We start from the raw sequence: 21,383 nt of genomic DNA on the forward strand, positions 1-21,383 counted from the left end.
CGAGCACGAGTGGGTGCGGACCCCGGGGCTAAGGCCGAGGCGGGAGCTGAGTCTGGAGGTCCGGGCTCCCGAGACCCCCCGCGGCCTCCCGCCTCTGCGTGCCCTGGCGGTGCCCGCAGGGCCCCGGGCCGCCGAGGGTTAAGGGCTGAGCCCACCACGCCCCCTCTGACGGCGCAGCGCCCACCTCCCCGAATTTGAAAAGGCGGCCCCGGAGCGCGCGCCCGCTCCCCGCGGACCCGGGCTCGATCCTCTGCTCTCGGCAGGCCGGGGTCGCGGGCTCGGTCCGGGCCACCCGTGCGCTCCGGACCCCCGGGACCCCCGGTCCTCGCGCCCGGCGGCGCAAGATGAAGCTGGCCCTGCTCTTGCCCTGGGCGTGCGGCTGCCTATGGGGGTCGGCGCTGGCCACCGGCTTCCTCTACCCGTTCCCGGCCGCCGCGCTGCCGCAGCACGGCTACCCCGAGCCTGCCGCGGGCTCCCCGGGCGGGGCGTATGCGAGCCGCCGGTGAGTGCGCGGGGCGGGGCGGGAACGGGGGACGGAGCCCGGGAGGGAACGGGGAAGGGAGGGGGACGGGGCCCGGGAGGAAACGGGGGGATGGAGCCCGGGCAGGAACTTGGGGACGGGGCCCGGGAGGGAACTGGGGGGACGTCGCCCGGGAAAGCGGCGGGAACGAGGGACGGGGCCCGGGAGGGAACCGGGAGGAGGGGGCCCGGGGGCCCGGGGGCCCGGGAGGGAACCGGGGAGACGAGGCCCGGGGGCGCGGCGGGAACCGGGGGGACGGGGCCCGGGGGCGCGGGCGGCAACCGGGGGGGGTGATGAAGCCGAGGCGGGAACGGGGGGATGGGGGCCTCGGGGGGCTTCGGGACGCGGCGACCTGGACTCGGGGCATGGGCTGCAACCAGAAGACGAGATCCGGGGGTGCAGACGGGAACGAGGGGTGTTGGGGACTTAAACAGGCTTCGAGATCGGGGGACCTGGGGCACGGGGCGTTGGGGCTTCGAGATGCGGGGGTGGGGGGCCTGGGGCGCGGGTGGCGGGGCCACAAGAGGCCGGAACCGGGGTCCCCGGCTTTGGGGGCTCGGGGCCTGGACTGGCGCCAGTCGTCTTCCTCCGGTCCTGGCGCTCGAGTTCCTCGCTCTGGGGGCGCTGGCGGGGTTCGGGCGGCCGTACCGCGCTCCCCGCACAGCCTCGGCTATGCTCGCCTGAGGCTCCCGGTGCCGGGCCTCGTGTGTACCGCCGGCCACGCGGGGAGGCCGCTCCGTCCGTCCAGTCCATTCCGCCCGGTCCGTGGGGCTGAGGCCTCGGAAGAGCCAGGGCTGCGCCTCGCGGTCGCCGCCGGGGGACGGGGAGCAGCCTCCACGTCAGGGCTCAGCTGTGGAGTCGGGTCGGATCGGACCCCAGACCCGGTCCGCACTCGCGGGCGCCTCCCTCGGGCCGCCCCGCGTCCGGGTTCCCAATTGGAGATCCCTCAGCCCGAGGCCAGTGCCTTGGAGCGAGGCCCTCACGGTCAGGCCCCTCTTCCCTGGGGCTTGAACTTAGGGCCTGGGTGCTGTACCTGAGCCTTTGTGCCTAAGGCTGGCGCTCTACCACTTGAGCCACAGCGCTGCTTCCAGCCTTTTGGTGGTTCATTGGAGATGAGTCTGGTGGACTTTCCTGCTTTGAATCATGATCCTCAGATCCCAGCTTCTTGAGTAGCTGGGATTACAGGCGTGAGCCACTGACACTTGGCTGCAAAATAGGAAATCTTTCACAGAAGCCTAAGAGGGTCTCCAAAGTTCCGTGGCTCTTGTCTCTGCGTCTTCTTTCCCCAAACTCTGTGAACATGGAGGAAACAGGCCCCGGCTCTTTTTGATCCTTCACAGTCACCAAAACCCCCAGAATGCTCTCGAATAATTCCTCCTGCGCCTTCCAGCAAGGATACAGACATTTTGTGCAGGGAAGGAAGGGAGGACACAGCCCCCGAAGGCGGTTTCAGAGAAGCATAAACATGGCTGCAGAAGTCTGCTTGCAAATGGACTTCCCTTCTTTTTGTCTGGAAATCCTTCCTCGAGGTTTCTGTTAGGCCGAATCTCCAAACGCCCCTCAACAGCAGGGCTGCACACTTCCATATGAGAGCAGTCTAGAAAACAAGCTTTGCAAGTTGCAGAGTGAGACAGCTAGCATGAGCCCAAGAAGGGAAACGCGTGCACCAGCACCCAGTGGGTTTGTGTTGGAGGATGTGGCCAACTTCAGATAGAAAATATTTGTTTTAAAAAAAATTTTTCCACCAGTCAGGCACCGGTGGCTTACACTTGTAATCCTAGGTACTCAGGAAGCTGAGATCTGAGGATGGTGGTTTGAAGCAGGACTCTTTATCTTCACGTAACTAACAAAAAGTCACATGTGGAGCTGTGGCTCAAGTGGTAGAGCACCATCCTTGAGCATAAAAGCTCAGGGACAGCTCTTAAGACCTGAGTTCTACCTCTAGGACCAGCATAATTAAAAACAAAACCAACAAATCCTGGAGCAAAGCCATCATTGTCTGTGGTTGGCTCCCACGAGGCGGGCTCTAGGAGGCTGCAGCTTCAGGGGTCTCTCTGCTCCCTTTGAAGCAGGGGTGGCTGGTGAGGGTTCTGAGAATGATGTAGATTGGTTCTGCTGTGGAGGCCCCTGGAGGATGTCTCTTCCTCCGAGCCTCAGTGTCCCCATTTCTTTTCTTCCTTTCTCCCTTCTTAAAGTTTGTCTGTGATCTTCAAATCCCTTCCCAGCACAGCTGTCTCAGGCAATCGGAGCTGCACCCGGCGCCTTGTGGCTCCACGGCCAACACTTCATTGCCACTTGGAGTGTGATTTGGACATGGACCAGCCACGCCTGGGGCAGAGGCCTGAGAGAGGCTAAACGAACTGCTAGAGGATTTTCCGGAATGTTCCTATAAAGTGCCAGGGAGCTCCTTGGCCGCCCCTACGACAACCTACACATTCTTCCAGGACTCGAGTCCCTGTGGCTCTAGCCTGATCCCCCATGGTTGTCTTACAAATCAAGACTCTGGAAGGTTCCCTGGTATCCTGGAAGAGGCTTCCTTAGTAAGAGTTAGGCTCCATCCAGGTGAGCATTGTTGTACTTGAGGACGGAGGAGTGGGGGCTCGTCTCCTGTGCCCCCTGTCTGTCCCCACCCCCAGCCTCCACAGGGGGACCTAGGTGATGGCTGTCTGTGACCCCTCACCTTAGTTAGCTGGGCTACCCCCCCAATATCTCCTGAGCCATTTCTGCTGAGAGTGGATGATGCTTAGAATATTATATACGTCAGAACATTGTCCTGGCAATGTGTTCTGCAGTGTTGAGGGGTTCCTCGATCATGTGGCCACCCAGAGTTTTGGGAAATGAGGCATTGTGCCTACCTTGGAGCTACGAAGTCATTTGCCAGGGCTCTGATGTGGTTTCCAAAATCATTTTCCCATTTGCTGTGGGAGCTGCTGGCCTGATGGCGCAAGGACTTCTGGGAGGAGGTGGCCCTCCGCTGTGGGGCCGGCAGGCTTTCCAGCTGCCTTCCTTCCTTTCCATTCTTGCTGTGGGACTCAGCTTGGCCTCAACCTTGTGTGATCCTCCTGCCTCAGCCTCTTGTTCTGCGGCTGCCCATGAAAATTTTCTGCACTCTGCACAGGTGTGCACAAGCGTGCACAAGCATGCTTGCCCATAGAGAGCTCGGTGCTCTGACCTCGCTCTGCCCTGTTCCCCCACCTCACGAGCTCTGCACACCATGGGCTGCTTTTCTCTTGTTTATTTTATTTTGATCTATACTTGGAAGTGTTTTTATGTGTTGTGCTTGATTTGTGCTAGCATATACTGAGACTTGAACTCAGGACTTCTCACTCTCTCTTAGCCTTTTTACTCAAGGCTGGTGGTCTACCACTTGGAGCCACAGCTCCACTTGTCTTTCTCCTGCCTGAGCTGGCTTTTAACTGTGATCCTAAGATCTCAGCCTTCCGAATAGTTAGGCTGATAGGCATGAGCCACCAGCACCAAGAAGAAGAACAACTTCAACAACTACTTCTTCTTCTTCTTCTTCTTCTTCTTCTTCTTCTTCTTCTTCTTCTTCTTCTTCTTCTTCTTCTTCTCCTCCTCCTCCTCCTCCTTCTCCTCCTCCTCCGCCTCCTCCTCCTCTTCTTCTTGTTCTTCTTCTTCTTCTTGTTCTTCTTCTTCTTCTTCTCCTCCTCCTCCTCCTCCTCCTCCTCCTCCTCCTCCTCCTCCTCCTCCTCCTCCTCCTCCTCCTCCTCTTCTTCTTCTTCCTCCTCCTTCTCCTCCTCCTCCTCCTCCTCCCTGTCCCCCTCCTCCTTTTCCTCCTCCTCCTCTTCCTCCTTCTCCTCCACCTTTTCCTTCTTCTTTCTTCTTCACCAGCCCTGGAGCTTGGACTCTGGGCCTGGGCTTCTTTTTTAAAACAGTACTAGGAATTGAACTCAGGGCAAGTGCTCCTTCACTGGAGCCATGTCCTGGCAACTCTGGCTGTCATGTATGTATGTATATATGTGTGTGTATGTATGCATGCATGCATGAATGTATGTATGTATGTATTTAGCTAGTCCTGGGGCTTGAACTCAGGGCCTGGGCACTGTCCCTGAGCTGCTTTGGCTCAAGGCTAGCACTCTACCACTTGAGCTGCAGTGCCACTTCTGGCTTTTTCTATTTATGTAGTGCTGAAGAATCAAACCCAGAGCTTCATGCATCGAGTCAAGCACTGTACCACTAGGCCATCTTCCCAGACCCTCTGGCTGTCTTTTAATCTCCAGCTCTTTCCTGCCTTGGGACCTTTGCACCTATTGTTGCCTCTGCCTTGAGCCAGTCTTTGCTTTCATTTGGTTTGGCTAACTCTTAATCAGGTCTCGGAGATCCGCTTAAACATCCCATCTGCAGGAAATCCACAGTCTGAATTTAGCTCTTTTGGTCAGTGCACTCAGGGCTGGCTCTCTGCATGACTCTGTCTGTCTGTCTGTCTCTTGGTACTAATGCTGAGGCTTGAATTCTGGGCTTCACTTTCCTGCTCAAGGCTAGTGTTCTACTACTTGGGCCACACTGCACTTCTGGCAGTTTTGTGGTTAATTGGAGATAACACTCTCTTGGGCTTTTCTGCCAAGGCTAGCTTCAGTGGAAGATCCTCATATCTCAGCCTCCTAAATTGCCAGGATTACAGGTGTGAGCCACGGTACCAGGCAGATCCAGCCCTCTTACTGAGGGGGTTTGGCATTAATAAATCCCATAAAGAGTGGTCTGGTAATGGGTGCCTACCCTGAACCCTGGGATCTACAGGGTGGGCACCGGTGGGAGCAGGGAGGCTGTTAGTCGTAGGCCTCACAGTTTTTCTCAGTTCTTGTCATGGAGAACTGGGGAAGGGCGCAGCCATGCTGCAGGAAGTGTTGGTTTCCCGTTGCTGCTCTTATTGATACCACAAACTTAGTGGTTTAAAGCAACACACACACATTACTTCCCAATTCTCCCAGTTCCCGAGCCCAAAATGGGCCTCACTAGGTTCAAATCAAGGAGTGAACAGGCCAGGAGGCTCTGGGTAGAGTGCATTCCTGTGCCTTTCCTGCATCCTTGGATTATCGCCCCTTCCTTCTCTCCAACCTCTCATCCCACACTGCTTCCCTGCCTCTGATTCCCATTCTTCCATTTCCGCCCCCCCCCACCTTTTTTTTGGTAGTATTGGGGATCCAACTCAAGGCCTTATGCTTATATTCCCAGCTCTAATTTATTTATTTTTAATTTTATTTTATTGTCACTTGTGGGACTTGAGCTGGGGCCTGGGCACTGTCCCTGAGCTCTTTGCTCAAGGCTATAGCACTCTATCTCTTTGAGCCATAGCACTACTTCAGGTTTTCTGGTGGTTAATTGGAGATGAATCTCAAAAATTTTCCTGCCCAAGCTGGCTTTGAACTGTGATCCTCAGATCTCAGCCTCTTGAGTAACTAGGATTATAGGTGTGAGCCACTGGCACCCGGCATCACCCTTAGTTTAATTGTGTACTTTCCAAAAAAGCAAATGGTATCCAAAGAGCAAGGTAAAAATTATGGTGGACTTAGAATGTGGCTTAGTGGTAGAGTGCTTGCCTAGCATGTATGAAGCCCTGGGTTCGATTCCTCAGCACCACATAAACTGAAAAAGCCAGAGGTGGTGCTGTGGCTCAAGAGGTAGCATGCTAGCCTTGAGCAAAAAGAAGCCAGGGACAGTGCTCAGGCCCTGAGTCCAAGCCCCAGGCTGGCAAAAAAAAATATGGTAATCTTCTCAAGCATGTATGTATGTATGTATGTATGTATGTGTGTGTATGTAATGTGCTTAATTTAAGAGATTTTAGATTTGTTGAAAGGTGACAAGTCATTAGCAGAAGTTGATTAGATCATGGTAACAGTGAATTAAGCATCCACAATATTCAAGATGAAGAACATGAAATAAGAGCTGGGGGTGTGGTTCAGTGGTAAGAGCACCTGAGGCCCTGTGTTCAAACCCTAGTACCACTAAAGCAAACAAAAACAAAAGTATGACATAATATCAAGTTTCTGGTGAGCAGTAGTGGTGTGTCCAACTGTGATTTCTGTGAAGCAACAGCCTACTTGATGTAGTTTCAAGTTATATGTGCTTAGACCTACTATGTGTGAAATATAGGTAAGCGAGAGTCATTTTAGAGAAGTGAGCCATCAGAATGCTCCTGGCACTTCCCCATGTGGAGCTAGAAATGGATGATAGAAGGGCTAAGTGCAGTAGTGCATGCCTGTAATCCTGACAGTTGGGAGGCAGAGGTAGGAGGATATCGTAGCCTGGGCTACAAGAGGAAGACTCTTATTTCAAAAACTAAATTAAGAAAAGGTGGGGCTGGGAATATGGCCTAGTGCCAGGGACAGTGCTCAGGCCCTGAGTCCAAGCCCCAGGACTGGCAAAAAAAAAAAAAAAAAAAAGGTAAAAGGAAATAGATGATGAAGCTGGGTAGGTTCATGTTGGGTGGACATCTGCCTGCCTGGGAAGGTGGGTGAACTCATTTATAAACGTCAGCAGCTGGCTGCCAGGGTGGATGGAGCTAAAGACCCACTCCTAGCCATGGCACTTGAGTCAGGCAAATTTGGCTCTCTCTGACTGTTTTTAACCTGCATCAGGGACGACGAATCAGATCCAGGGCCAGAGGAACGTGAAAAGGAAGTTTGAGTTGGGGCTGTGTGCATTGCCTGGGAAGCCAGCACGGGTCTCAGCCTCTGGAGTTGGCACCCACCCTGCCTCTGCCAAATGTGCTCTGAGCCTTTTCTGGTGTAAACGCCCAGCAAACTCCTGAACTCTTTGGTTTGAAAGTGAACTCTAACTACAGAGAACATCAACTCTGGCCTGATGGCAGGAGGGCTCAGGCTGCTGCACAGCCAAAGGCCTAGGTCAATTTCTGCCCAGCCAGGGGTCCAGGAGGCAGGGCTGGAAGCTGTCTGCCTGCTGGGCTTGGTCAAGGGACAGCTGTCTCTGCTTCAGGACACAGGATCTCCCTGAGATTAATCACAGAGCCAGCCTGGCCCCTGGGAGGGGGCTGAGCTGGCTAGGGTTACCTCTCACCCGGAGATGACAGTGGGTGGCAGGGCAGGCAGGATGGATGGGATCTTGGGGTACCAGGGTGTGTCTAGGGAAGACAGCTTCTTCCACTCCACCTTTCCCCCCAGGCAGACCAATCCCAAACCAGCCACTAACTTTCCATCAGACCCCAAACCAGCAAGGGATGATATGCAGGAATTATGTGAAATTAGGAACAGAGGCCAAATGTTGGGTGTCAGGTAGAGGAAGTAGATGAAACCTGAATGCTGCCGGGGCTCTGCTGGGGCTCCTGGGGCCAGCACAAGTATTTAAGTGAAGGGAGACTTAGTAGGTAGGGCTGGAGGCAGGCTCAAGGGCTGAGTGTGCTTAAGTGGTGGGCATGGCTTACGGGCATGGGGGTATGACTCAAGTGGTAAAGCAATGGCCTAGCAAGTGTGAGGCCCAAAGCTCAAACCCTAGTACTGTTATGTGGCAAATTATCCAAGAAGGATTGAATCTTGGAATCTTTATTAGAATGCTAGCAGTCTGTAGGCAGCCAGTTGTTACAAAGGCCTGCAGCCCGCAAATACCCTTAACACTGTTAGGAAACAGGCCAGAGAGGAAAGAAAGAACATAAACAATACCAACAAACCAGTTCAGCTCCAATGGAGAGCTGAAATGGGATGCCATAGTGACCAGAGATGATCCAGAAGACAGGACGCAGGACTCAAGCTGGAAGACCTGGCAGGGTGTAATGGCTCCTGGGCTGACCTGACCCTAAATAGGGTCAGGTCAGGGGGCAGAGTCAGAGGAAGCTCTGGTTCCAGGCACTTGACTGACAGGTTCAGTAACCTATAGACCAAGTGCCCACCCCCCACTCCCCCCCTCCCCGTCTCCTGGGATTCAGGAACACCCATCACCTGGGGGTGGGACTTGCTTTCCTCTAGAAATTCAGGCACATCCATCAAGACAAGAAGCCAGATCCTACAATTCACCATGTGGCCAATGATGGCGCTGGCTAGACATGACCTGCTCAAAAGAGAATTTAAAAGTTACACATATTCTTTTAGATACCACTTTTACAAGCAGATACAGGTGCCAGTGGCACATGCCTATCATCCTAGCTACTCAGGAGGCTGAGATCTGAGGTTTGAGGTTCAAAGCCAGTCAGGGAAGGAAAGTCCTTGAGACTTATCTTCAATCAACTACTCCGGAAAGGCCGGCAGTGGGGCTGTGCTCATGTGCTGGTAGAGCACTAGCCTTGAGCCTGAGAAGCTGAGGGAGAGCAGCAGCATCCAGGCTCTAAGTTCAAGCCCCAAGACCAGCAAACAGAAAAATAAAAATCCAGATTATATCACATTTTAATGTAGTTAGTTGATTTTTGGTTTATAGAGACAGTATCCTGCTATAGCCCAGGCTGATATTTTTTCCTACCAGTTCTGGATCTTGAACCCAGGTCCTGGGCACTGCCCCTGAGCTTTTGTTCTCAAGGCTAGAGCTCTACCACTTGAGCCACAGCTCCACTTCCCACATCGTGATGATTAATTGGAGATAAGCATCTCAACTGGCAAGGGTCGTGCAGTTAATCTCTTCTTTGGCCTGTTCCTGTCCCCCCCCCCCCGCCCCCATGCTCCCTCACCTCTGGGGCCTGCCCTGCTAACCAAAGCCTTCTGTCCTGAGGTCAGAGCAACAGCCTGAGTGTGGTAAGGGGGATCCCCTCCACACCCGCCCCCACCCCCAGCAGCGGAAGGAAGGGGGGATGGGCACCGCAGCCCTCCCAGCAGGAGCAGATGGAGAAGAGAAACACCGCATTGTTTGCCTCTTTGGGGCGTCTGGTTCTAGGCAAGGCTGGGGTTGCTCTGATCTCAGACTGTGTGGGAGTGAGTTGGGGGGTGTGGGTCACCCGTTTTCTCTGGGCCCGACAGCAATGTGGGATGGGAAGTCTGTTTTTACTAGGGCTAGGTGTTGTCTGCCATGGTAGACCGTCCTGGACTGGGGGGGATACCCTACCCCCCAAGCCTGGAGTATTCTGGGAAGGTCTAGTTTCAGATGCTAAGGAGAGCCTGGGCCTGCCTCACTCCCTGTCATAGATCTTCCTTGGAACTCACTGAGGGAAAGAGCCAAATGATTTCTGCCCCTGAACCCAATTTAGAGGCCTTTGAAATTCTGGAGGTTTCTGCTGGGAGCTGGTGGCTCACGCCTGTAATCCTAGCCACTAAGGAGGCAGAGATCTGAGGACTGTAGTTGGAAGCCAGCAGGAAGCAAAAGGTGGAGCTGTGGTAAATGGTAAAGCTCTAACACTAAGAGAAAAAGACAGGCAAGTGTGAGAGACTCTTTGTACTGGCACAGAAAGGAAAAAAGGAAGAGAGGGAGAAAGGAAGGAAGGAAGGATCCCACATATCTATTTGATTCAGGCCCTCTAGTTCCTGAGAGCAGGTGAAGATGCCAAGGTGCCCTGGGAATGGCCAATCTGAGGGGCGGGGGTGGGGGGGGGTCCTGGAAGCAAGCAAAGCCCATTAATTAGAGGGGCTACAGGAAGGATGGGGGTGGAGAGGACTCAGTAGGAGTCAATTAAGAACTCCAGACAGCTATAGTTCCTCTGTGGTGACTTGGGCCTTTCTTGTGGTCAGCCCTGTGCTGCCTGCAGGCCTTGGGGACAGCAGTCAGATGACCATGGGAGCAGTGAGGGGAAGGTGGGCTCTACCTTGCTTTGGAGGACATGTGTCTTTAATCAACATGGAACATGAGTCGGTCTTTGCTGAAGGCCAGGGGAGCTCAGGTTTCTCGGGAGGCTGCAGCTGTGGAGGGAGGAGGGTGGGCGCCCATCTCCGGGTCATCATGCATGCTGGAAAAAACCTGGATCCAGGCTTGGTTCAAAACCAGAAGGCTAGCTGGGAGCTGTGTCTCATACCTGTAATCCTAGCTACTCAGGAGGCTGAGGTCTGAGGTTCATGGTTTGAAGCCAGCCTGAGTAGGTGAGTAGGAAAGTCTATGAGACTTTTAGCCTTCAGCTTGGGGACAGCACCTAGGACTTGAGTTCAAGCCCCAGGACTGACACCAAAAAGGAGAGAGAGAGAGAAAGAGACAGACAGATAGACAGACAGCCATTGACAGGAGCTGGGGGAAGTGGCATGGCCTGGGTGAGGCTGCCTGCTTCGGCCACTTGTGTGGTATTTCTGTGGTCTTCGCACCATGGTTCTATTTATCAGATTGTTATTCTGCTTTTCAGCATTCTGTTGACTTCTCAGAGTCTTGATGCTTAAGAAAAGGTTAATGAGTATCCCTCGAGAAAATAGTTTAGACTGGGTGTCTGTTGCCACCAGTGTTAATTTATTTTGTTATTCATCTTTGGGCTGTGAGCTAGGGGCCTCATGTCTGCTAGGGCCTCATGTCTACCACTTGGGCTGTGCCTCCAGCTCAGCTTTCCACCCAGTGTCTAAGATGTGAGCCACTATCTTTAGGCTTCCAGGTACGTAGTGCCATGTCCAGCTTTCTTCTGTGGCAATAGGGTCTCTTGGACAATTCTGGCCTGCAACCTCAATCTCCTCATTCATTCTCAGCCTCCCAAGTAGCTAGAATTACAGGAGTGACTCACGATAGTTTGTTTATTTTGTGCTGGTTCTGGGGCTTGAACTCTGAGCCTGGGTACTGTTCCTGAGCTCTTTTTTTCTTTGCTCAAAGCTGGTGCTCTATCACTTGAGCCACAGCTCCACTTCTTGCTTTTTAGTAGCTCATTGGAACTATGTATCAAGAACTTTCCTGCCTTAGCTGGCTTTGAACTGTGATCCTCAGATTTCAGCCTTCCTGAGTAGCTAGGATGACAGGCGTGAGCCATGGGTGCCCAGCCAGGATTTTTTTTTGTTTTTTGTTTTTTTGGCCAGTCCCGGGGCTTGGACTCTGGGCCTGAGCACTGTCCCTGGCTTCTTTTTGCTCAAGGCTAGCACTCTGCCACTTGAGCCACAGCGCCACTTCTGGCCATTTTCTGTATAATATGGTGCTGGGGAATCGAACCCAGGGCCTCATGTATATGAGGCAGGCACTCTTGCCACTAGGCCATATCCCCAGCCCAGGATGGGTTTTTAAGCCACGTTTTCCCACCTTCTGCTGAGTTGCTGGAAACAGGGGGGGAGGGGGAATCAAGGAGTCCCAGTGGTGGCACTCAGGGCAAGGATGGCTGGGGGAGAGGGCACCCTCCCCCTTCCTCACCTAGTGGTCTGGCAGATACCAGGTGCTAGATTCCAGGGTCCTCCCTTCCAGCACTCACATCCCTTAGATTATTATCTGGGGTCCTCCCATTGCAAGAGGGTGGGAGGGGATGAAAAGCAGTTGCCCTGGCTTTGGCCCACTCTGTCACCAGCTTGCTGGACCACCTCCAGCCTGTCCCTCCTCTGGGCCGCAAGTTTCTCACCTGTAAACAGAGGCTGGGGGAGCCAGGCCCTCCCTATGGCCCTGGCAGGCCAAAGCCTTTTTGCAGCCTTGGGGAGACACCATGGCTGTCCATGAGCCCTGGTATCCCCGCTCCCCTCTCTCTTGGTGGTACTCAGATTTGAACTCTGGGCCTTGAGCTTGCAAGCCTGGTGCAGTACTACCTGAACCATACCTTCCAGTACTGCTTTTTTGTGTGTGTGGTTATTCTGGAATTCAAGTCTTATGGAGTTTGCAGCCTTCACATTGCAGTCTCTTCTTCGGGAGTAGCTAAGATGGCAGGTGTAAGTAAGCCCCCGGTACCCTCTCCCTCCACCATTCTTCTGAGTTCCAGAGGACTGGGAGTTCCCAGAACATTCTTGTCAGTTTGCATCTCCCAGGTCCAGCAGATTGTGCGTGGTGTTAGCCCCTACCCAACTGGGCTCCTGACTCCAGCCGTGGCTACCCCTACCTAATCCTTTGTGAGTATCTGTGTGCTTTGTGGTTCTTATCCTCATTTCTCAGCTTCCCAAGTACCTGAACTGCCTTGATGAACCCAGCTTGTGGCTCTTGCCTGTCTGGGAGTCAGGCGAAGTGTGGCTGGGTATTTAGAACAGCTGGGGCATATATGACCTTGGGGTCACCTGGCTGGGATCTGGGCCTGACACAGAGCCTGTCTCCGAGCAGCAGGGAGGGTTGAATGAGTGGCCAGGGCTGACCTGCAGGCCTGCGGTGAGGGCCTCTGGAAGGACCAGGGCTGGGTCAGCTCCACACACAGCCTGGGCAGCATGAGGCGGCAAGAGAGGGTGCCTGGGTGAGGAGGGAACCTGGATTGGGACCTTGGGAGTGTAGAACAGACGGAGGAGGCCAGTTGGTCTGCTGGGACACCGTTTGAGGGGTGTGTGTGTGACCCTGGGGACCCCAGAGGAACTGCACCACCCCAGGCTGGGGTGCAGAGCTCGCCCTCTGCTGGCAGTGAGGGGGAACTGCAGGCTTGCCCTGAGGCTGGGAGCTCAGGTCAAAGGTGAGCACTGCCCAGGCTGGGCCAGGGACATGGGTGGAGACTGGATTGGCCTGGGGAGGAGGCAGGGGGAAGGAGGGAGGGAGGGAGAAAGAAGAGAAAGTCTAGGGTGATTTGCTTTCAGGGTTTTGGCTCAGGGAGCTGGGGCCAGGTTGGAGGAGCCAGTTTGGTTGGGTGGCCATGGCCGGTGTTGACAGGGTGCATGGTGTGTCTTGTGGGTGTCCTGGAGTGATGGGTGATGACTGACAGTGGGGGAGGGGAGGAAAGGGGGTGTTATATGGCTTTGGCTTGGGGCCACAGGTGAAACTCAGGGGGAGCCCCGAGGCTGGAGGAGCTGAGGCTGAACCTCAGGGGTGGAGGATGGGGGGGTTGTGGGGTAGGTGACATTAAGGAAGGGTGGGGGCATTGGGGACACCCGGAGGCCTCTCCCTCAAGGTAGGATTTCCTGAATGCTCAGCACTGATTTTATCCAGGACCCCCATGAGAGCCTCAGTGTTCAGCCAGGCCACTTAGCCCCTGAAGATGGCAGCGAGGATGGGTGCAGGAGCAAATGGCTGGAGCTGTGAAGGGTGGGGGTGGGTGGGCAGGGGCTATTCCACCCCACCCATGGAATGCCTCCCCAAGGAGGTCGGCAGGGAAGCAGATGTGTTCCCCAGGCTCCTGCTGGGGTGAGCCAGGCTCTGGACTTGGTCCAGGCAATCTCTGTGTTTCTCCCCACCCCCCCCCCCCCGGCCCCGTGTGGTTTCTGAGGACGAGTTCATGGCATGGAAACCCATGGAGATGGCCGAGGTCTGCAGATGGTGTCTGGGTGATTCACGGAAATGATCACAATTCCCTGTTCATTTCCTTATCAAAAACCCTGTCCCCCCCCATCTCAGAGGACAGGAGCCGGTACAGAAAAGAACCACCTCTCCCTCTCCCTCTCCCCCCCCTCTCTCTCCCTCCCTCTCCCTCCCCTCTCTCTCCCTCCCTCCCCCCTCTTCCTCTCTCCCTCCTGCTCTCTCTCTCTCTCTCTCTGTTGTGGGGCTTGAACTCAGAGCCTGAGTGCTGTCCCTGAGCATTTGTACTCAAGGCCAGTGCTCTACCACTTGAGCCACCATTGGACCACAGCTCCACTTCAGGCTTTTTGGTGGTTCATTGGGCTTTCCTGTCCAGGCTGGCTTTGACCCGCCATCCTCAGATCTCAGCCTCCCGAGTGGCTGGGATGACAGGCATGAGCCACCTCGACAGCTCACAGTGGGTATGCACAGGTGGAAGTGACCAGTGTCCCCTCCCCCCACAGGCACTGGTGCCATCACACAGTGACCCGGACGGTGTCCTGCCAGGTGCAGAACGGCTCGGAGACGGTGGTCCAGCGCGTGTACCAGAGCTGCCGGTGGCCAGGGCCCTGTGCCAACCTCGTGAGGTAAAGGCCGGGGCCTGCTGTGCCGCCTTCCTTGCCTGCTCCCCGGGAGATGAGGGTTGTGCAAACATTTGTGGGGCTCTGCCTGTGTACTGGAGAGGAAGGGCGTGTGTGTACACGAGCATGTGTGTGTTGTGCGCACACATGTGTGTGTGCGAAGAGACTCACTCCCAAAATGCCAGGCAGACCTTGGCAGATCAGTGTCATGCCTCAACTTCCCCACCTCCACCATTTTCTCCAGTCAGACAGAGGCGGTCTTTTCTTGAACCTTCAGCAAACTTCCCCTGATGTGCCCTTCCTTGGCTAGGCTTTGCCTTCTGTGCCTCAGTTTCCCCAGCTGTAAAATGGAGGTGAGCAATTACTGCTCCACAAGGTTGCGGGTGGGGGAAGTCCTGCAGGAGTCTAGCTTTGGGCTAGACTTTGGTGAGCTCCGAGGCTGAAGTTACAGAATACCTGTGGAGCCTGGGGTACTCTGCTCTTGAGCACCTAGCTCTGAGGTTATGGGGTGACCTGCCCTTGCTGAGCCACGCCCCCCCCCCCCCCCCCCCCCCCCGCTCCCAGAGTTGACTTGCTCATTTTTCTTTAAATTCTAGTTCTGCAAGCCTGGCCACATGGTAATGGCAGGTTTCTGTTTTCTAATTTCTCCTCACTCCCTGCTGGAGCTGTGTGGGGCCCACATAGATGGCTCTCTCCTTTCTTTGAAGCCCGTGGGGTGCTTTGATTTGTGTCTGTTTAGGACTTTGGTGGGCAGAAGGAGTTGGAAAATTAGCCTGGAGGCAGAGGGGATCAGTTATGCGCTTCTTTCTGTCCTCTCTGCTTTCCAGTGGAGCCTTGTTTTCATCTCCAGGGCCTGTGAGGACAGGGGGTTGGGCATGGCATGGCGCTGCTCGCCTGTAATCCCAGCGTTTGGGAGGCTGAGGCATGAGGATCATGAATGTGAGGCCAGCCTGGGCTAGAGTGGGATTCTGTCTCAAGTCTACAAACAAATCTGTGAAGCTGGGAGCTGGTGGCTCGCAGCTGTCATCGTGCTGCACAGGAGGCTGAGGTGTGAAGATGGCGACTTGAAGTCAGCCAGGGTGGACCAGTCAGGTGACACGGGTAACACAGACTGGCTGAGCCCCCAGCCCCTCAGCCAGGAGGTGGCGGGTCAGGGTCTCTCCCTCATGCCCCTTCGTTTGCCCATAACTGACCTGCACTGAGTTCAAGCAGTGAGCATCAAATGAGTGAACGCTTTCATCTTGTGAAATGGTGTGCATGTGTGTGTGTGTGTGTGTGTGCATGTGAGCGTGTATGCAGCTGTTTCCCATGTCATTTTCTCCTTCAGTGATTGTGATTTTTCATTAATTTGTCTTGAGACGGCATCTCCCTATGTAGTCCAGGCACAGCCTCATAGTCTCGGTCTCACTGCATCAGCCTCAGTGCTGGGATTACAAGCATGCACCTCCACCCCTGGCTGGGGGTTGGGGTGGCACCCCTAACTAATGATTGTGAGGAGCACAAAGCCAGTGTGAAGGAACACAGTCCTCTCCTTACTCGTGTGTGTGTGTGTGTGTGTGTGTGTGTGTGTGTGTGTGTGTGCATGTGCTAACCAAAGATACACAGCGGTGGGAGGTGGGAGAGAGGGTCCTGGGGCTCCCCTGGGGAGCGACATTTGAGTCCACATTTGTGGATCAGAGGCTTCCAGTATGGGAGGGGTGTGGGATGGGGGTGGGGAGGCAGGCGGGGACTGACTGCAGCCAGGAGGGGGCTGGGCAGGGGATGGGGGGGGCTGGGGCAGAGGGCTGGGGGCAGGGGGGGCTGGGGGACTGGGAGTGGGGGCTGAGGGCAGGGGGGGCTGGGGGGTGGGGCAGTGCTCAGGCAGGCCTTCCCTACAGCTGGGTGAGGAAGGGAGAAAATCGAGGCCCTCACCCCAAATGCAGAGGTGGGCTTGGCTTTCTGTGCCTTGGTTTCCCTTTCTGGAAGACCTCCCTTTTTCTTGCATGGAGTAGAAAGTCCCCAGGCCTGTGCCTGTTCCTTGCAGGGAGGTGAGGGGTGCAAGGAACTTTGGGGGGGGCCCTGGGTCAGTTCAGTCGCCGGCAGGGGGGCCAGGCCCGCAGGGGTTAAGTTTCCCGGGCCAGCCCCCCCCTCTGAGGACTTTGATGGTATTAAGAGCCAACCATTTCCAGATGTGCTGAGCGGAGGGGTTTCAGCTGCTTCCCTATTCTGCCCCTGCCAGATGGGGGGCCCCCTGCCAGCCGGCCCCCACCCCCTCTGGCCCCCACCCCCTCTGGCCAGGATGCCTGAGAGGCTGCGTGAAATCCTGGATTTAAATACTTTCTTAAGAGGAGGCCTTTCCTTCCTGCCCCTCTCCCTCCCCCAGCAGGGCCAGCCTGTCCCCCATGCCTCCCAGCAGCCTGCGGGAGGGGAGGCCCAGGTACAGCCGGACACCCCTCCCCAGCCTCCCTCCTCCACTGCTATTAATCAGGAGATTAATAATCTGGTCTCTGCCTCCCTCCTCCAGCCCCCACCCATTTCCTGTTGAGTCTCCAGCCCGGCTGGGCACCTCCGGGTCCGGTCTTCTTCCCGTGGGGGTCCCTGGTGAGGAAGTGGGGGCCAGGCAGCAACAGTGGAGGGCTGAAGGGCCCAGAGAGGGAGGGGGCCGGGACCCCTGAAGGGGTGTGAGCCTGTGGCACCTGGCTGCTGTTGGGGGCAGCACTCGGGCCTCTACTTACCTGGTCCAGAGCAGGGTGATCCCCGCTGCAGAGGACTGGGGGGACCCACCGTCCTGTGTAGCCACCCAGAAGCGTACCATGGCTCCGGGGCCAGGCTGGACTGCGTGTGTGTGTGTGTGTGTATGTGTGTGTGTGTGTGTGTGTGTGTGCACATGCATGCACATTGTCCCTGAACCAAGGCTAGCACTCTGCTACTTGATCCACAGTGTGCCACATCTGACATTTTCTGAGTGGTTTATTGGAGATATGAGTCTAATGGACTTTCCTTCCCTGGCTGGCTTTGAACCTGGATCCTCAGATTTCAGCCTCCTGAGTAGCTAGGATTACAGATGTGAGCCACCAGCACCCGGCTTGTGAGACTTTAATTAACCACCAAAAAGCTGGAAGTGGAGCTCTGGGTGGTACAGACCCAGCCTTGAGTGAAAGAAAACAAAGACCCTAAAGGGTGGGGCTGGGAAGGTGGCTCAGTGGTAGAGAGCTCTTCTAGCAGGAAGGAAACCCTGGGTTCCATTCCTCAGTGCCACATAACCTGAAAGAGCCAGAAGTGACGCTGTGGCTCAGGTGGTAGAGCGCTAGCCTTGAGCAAAAAGAAGCGACTAAGAGAAAGGAGAAGGCCTGGAATCCAGGAATCAGCAGCCAGCATGCAGTTGCCACCTGCCCCCCCCCCGGGTGGGGGGGATTATGTCCATAAGAGGCTATGTCCCTTGGCAGCAAGGGGCAAGCAGAGCTGGGCTGGGGCTCTTTGAGCTCAGCCCTTCGCTTTTCTTTTTCTTCTGGCTGGCACTCTACCACTTGAGCCACTGCTCCACTTACGGCTTTTTTTTTTTTTTTTTTTCCTTTGCTGGTTACTTGGAGATAAGAGTCTCAAGGGCTTTCCTTCCTGGGCTGGCTTTGAACTGTGATTCTCAACTCTCAGCCTCCTGAGTAGTTGGGATGACAAGTGTGAGCCCCGGATGGCCGACCTGATGACATTTTGTTCTCAGTAAGTGGGATGTGTTCCCTGGGGGCAGCCAGCGCTGGGGAGCTGCAGAAAGGCAGAGCCAGAGGGCTTTGCATTCAGCCCAGTGAGGGCTGGTGATTTTCCTGGAGTCACACAGCCAGGACACACAGGGTGGGCCAACAGGACACAGCAGAGTCGTTTTTGCAGAATTGGGTTGGGGTCGGGAGGGGCTTGAGGGGCAGGCGCTGACCCTGTCCTTGTGTTCAGGACCCTCATCCGACCCACGTACAGGACGTCCTACCGCACGGTGACAGCGCTGGAGTGGCGGTGCTGCCCCGGGTTTACGGGGATCAACTGCGAGGAGGGTGAGTGCCGGGCGCGGCTCCCAGGTGGCCAGGCTGGGCGGTAGGGTGGGGAGGGGAGGGGGGCTCCCCAGCCGGGGCCAGGCTGAGGTCACTGCTTGTTTGGGCTCTGAGCACATGTCAATGTGGCCACACACCCCGAGGCCATGGATTGCGGATAACAAGGTGGCCAGCCAGAAGGCCCTGTGGGCTGAGGGTGACCCTTCACCTAACTGCCCCGAGGGAGGACAAGCAGGTGAACTGGACCCAGCCCTCCCACTCTAAGCCCTGGAGCCTGGCTCAGCCTCAATCCGGAGCCCACGGAACTCCCAGCTGCCCCATGCAGGTGGATGTCCCAGGACATCCCAGCCCTAGCTGGGGCTAGGGCTGAGGAGCAGGCGTGCAGCCATGCAGGCATTGTTGTTGCGGGCATTGTTGTTGTTGTTGCTGCTGCTGCTGCTGTTCTTTTGGTCAGGGCACTGTCCCTTACTTTTTCACTCAAAGTTGGTGCTCTACCACTTTTTTTTTTTTTTTTTTTAGTACTTAATTGGAGATAAGAGTTTCAAGACTTTCCTGCCCGGGCTGGTTTTGAACTGTGATCCTCAGATCTCAGTCTCCTGAGTAGCTGGGATGACAGGCGTGAGCCACCAGCACCCAGCTTCTAACTTGTGCTATATCTGAGGACATATTTTTGTTGTGTGTGTGTACATATATATATATATATATATATATATATATATGCGCTTAAAGTCCTCTTTTATTTTCAATGTCTGGATCACTTTGGAGATGATTTACATTGACACTTCACTTGGGTCACAGTTCTGCCCTCCCTCCTTCCCTTCCTGTCTTCTTTGTTCCTTCCAGTCTTTCTTCCTCTTCTTTTTCCTCCTCCTCCTCCCTCTCTCTTTCTCTCAACTTGGAGTAGTGTGTTTCCCCCTAAGCATGTTGGTTTGTGGTAGGAAGCAGCGAGATTTCCACGCCTTGGCGACACTGAACTTTGACACTTTATTGGAATGGGCCTGTAAATCCCCTCAGCCTGCAATGTGGGTTTGCTCCTAAAGCATGGTTGGACTGATGGTTTCCCAGGCGAGCCCTAGGTGCCAATTTGGAGACAATCAAGCCTGAACCTACCCCACCCCACCCCCCTCTTGTCTGGGAAGCTGTCTCCAGCCTTCCTTCTGCTGTTTTCTGGAACTTACCGGAACCTCCCTATACATGTGCTGCTTGGGGCTGAGCCAAGGATTCAAGGCTGTTTATACAGAGCTGAGCCACTGCTCTGTACAGCTTCTCCTTCATGAGAGAGAGAGAGAGAGAGAGAGAGAGAGAGAGAGAGAGAGAGAGAGAGAGAGAAGGAACTCCATTACTAGGACCAAGGTTTAAAACTCAGATTATTGTTATTATTGTTTTTGTTTGTTTCCAGCTGGTAACAGATGTGGCCAGGGTGGGAAATGGCCCTCTGGGCCCCCCTGTGGGCGGGGCCCAGGGTGGGGGGTGTGGCCAGGGCATGCAGGCATGAGCCCACTGATGTGCGGCCAGCACCAGGCTGACCTTTCCCCTGCCGTCTGTGGATGGCCATGGAGGCTCCTCCCGGGAGGGGGCTGCGCCATCCACCCTCTGCGGAGATCACCACTCCTGTGACAGCGGCCAGCATGGCGTCCTTACAGCTGGGAACAGCACGTTGTTCCCGCAAGCCAGGACCTGGTTTCTGGACACCGTGCTGGACGCTGTGTCCTGGAGAGGGCAAAGGAAACTCAGGGGACCCTGAGGCGTGTGGGGAGGGAAAGTCACCACCGGCTCTGAAGGCCTGCCTGTCCTCTCTCCCTCCTTCCCTCCCTCCCTCCCTTCCTCCCTCCCTCCCTCTCTCTCCTTTCTCCTTTTCTCCCTTCCTCTCTCTTGTTCTTTCCCTTTTTTCTTTCTTTTTTTTTTTTTGGTGCCAGTCTTGGGGCTTGAACTCTGGTCCTGGGTGCTGTCCCTGAGCTTTTACACTCAAGGCTGGCACTCTACCAACTTGAGCCACAGCACCACATCCAGCTTTTTGCTGGGTAATTGGAGATAATGACTCCCATGGACTTTCCTGTCCAGGCTGGCTTTGAACTATTATCTGTAGATCTTGGCCTCCTGAGTAGCTAGGATGGCAGGTGTGAGCCACCATGCCCAGTTTAAGGGCCATTCTTTTGGACAAGGAAATGGGTGCAGTTGAGTTTTCTTCCAACATCAGATACCTTCTTCTGCCGTCAGTTCCGTGACATCCAGCAACTCAAGGAGATTCTGGCAGCCGGACCCAGCGCTGGGGCAGGTAGAAGCACTTCTCCCATTGAGATGCCGGCCACAGACAGGGCGCCTGAGCCCTGAGCCCTGGGATTTCCTAAGCTTGATACAACAGAGTCGCTTTTAAGCAGACAAGAAAGTACAGAGCCCAGGCTGTCCTTGAACTCCTGACCCGTCCTTCAGCTTGGGCCTCCGAGTGCTGAGATGCCAGGAAGGCCCTCCCTAGTCATCTGGGATGTGAGTGGGGGAGAGAAGATGGGGCATCGAGGAGCACTGGCGTGGAAATCAGTGTTTTGTTCCTTGCCTGTTTTCCAAGGTGGCGCTCAGGGGCAGCAGGACCGGGAGGGGACTGCGGGGTTTAGAGGTTTATCTTCTGTCTGCCAAGCCATGGCTCACCCCCCTCCTTTTTCTGGTGGCACTGGGATTTGAACTCAGGGCTTTCCGCTAATGACCCTCCACACTCTCTTTGCTCAGGCAACTCAGTAGACATCTTGTTCACACCTGGGCCTACCTGGGACCACTGTTTTCCGATGTGCACGTCCCATCCTACTTGGAGTGGCAGGAGGATGTCACCGTACCCTTTTGGGTTGAGATGGGGTCTTGCAACATTCTGTCTGGGCCGATTTCAAACCTGGGTCATTGATCCCAGCCTCCTTCTGAGTAGCTGGGATTACAGGCATGAGGCACAGACCTGACTCAATATGGGCAGTGCGTTTTCACAGTCCTGCCACCGTGGTGTCCTGTAGCTCATTGGTTTCAGTCTCCTGAGCAAACGCAACCTTTCAG

General features: G+C 55.2%; 1 protein-coding gene across 1 annotated transcript in view; it reads left to right on the top strand.

The window, feature by feature from the left end:
* The first annotated feature begins 209 nt into the window (after positions 1-209).
* The window catches only part of Col26a1 (collagen type XXVI alpha 1 chain), a 35,024-nt gene continuing 13,850 nt past the window's right edge, over positions 210-21,383 (top strand). The window contains exons 1-3 of the mRNA XM_048351172.1: positions 210-502; positions 14,218-14,340; positions 18,256-18,353. Of these exons, the coding sequence (XP_048207129.1) occupies positions 345-502; positions 14,218-14,340; positions 18,256-18,353 (379 nt within the window). The 5' untranslated portion in view covers positions 210-344. The remainder of the gene's footprint in view (positions 503-14,217; positions 14,341-18,255; positions 18,354-21,383) is intronic.

The sequence above is a fragment of the Perognathus longimembris genome, chromosome 1 (assembly GCF_023159225.1).
Source record: "Perognathus longimembris pacificus isolate PPM17 chromosome 1, ASM2315922v1, whole genome shotgun sequence".
Taxonomy (NCBI): domain Eukaryota; kingdom Metazoa; phylum Chordata; class Mammalia; order Rodentia; family Heteromyidae; genus Perognathus; species Perognathus longimembris.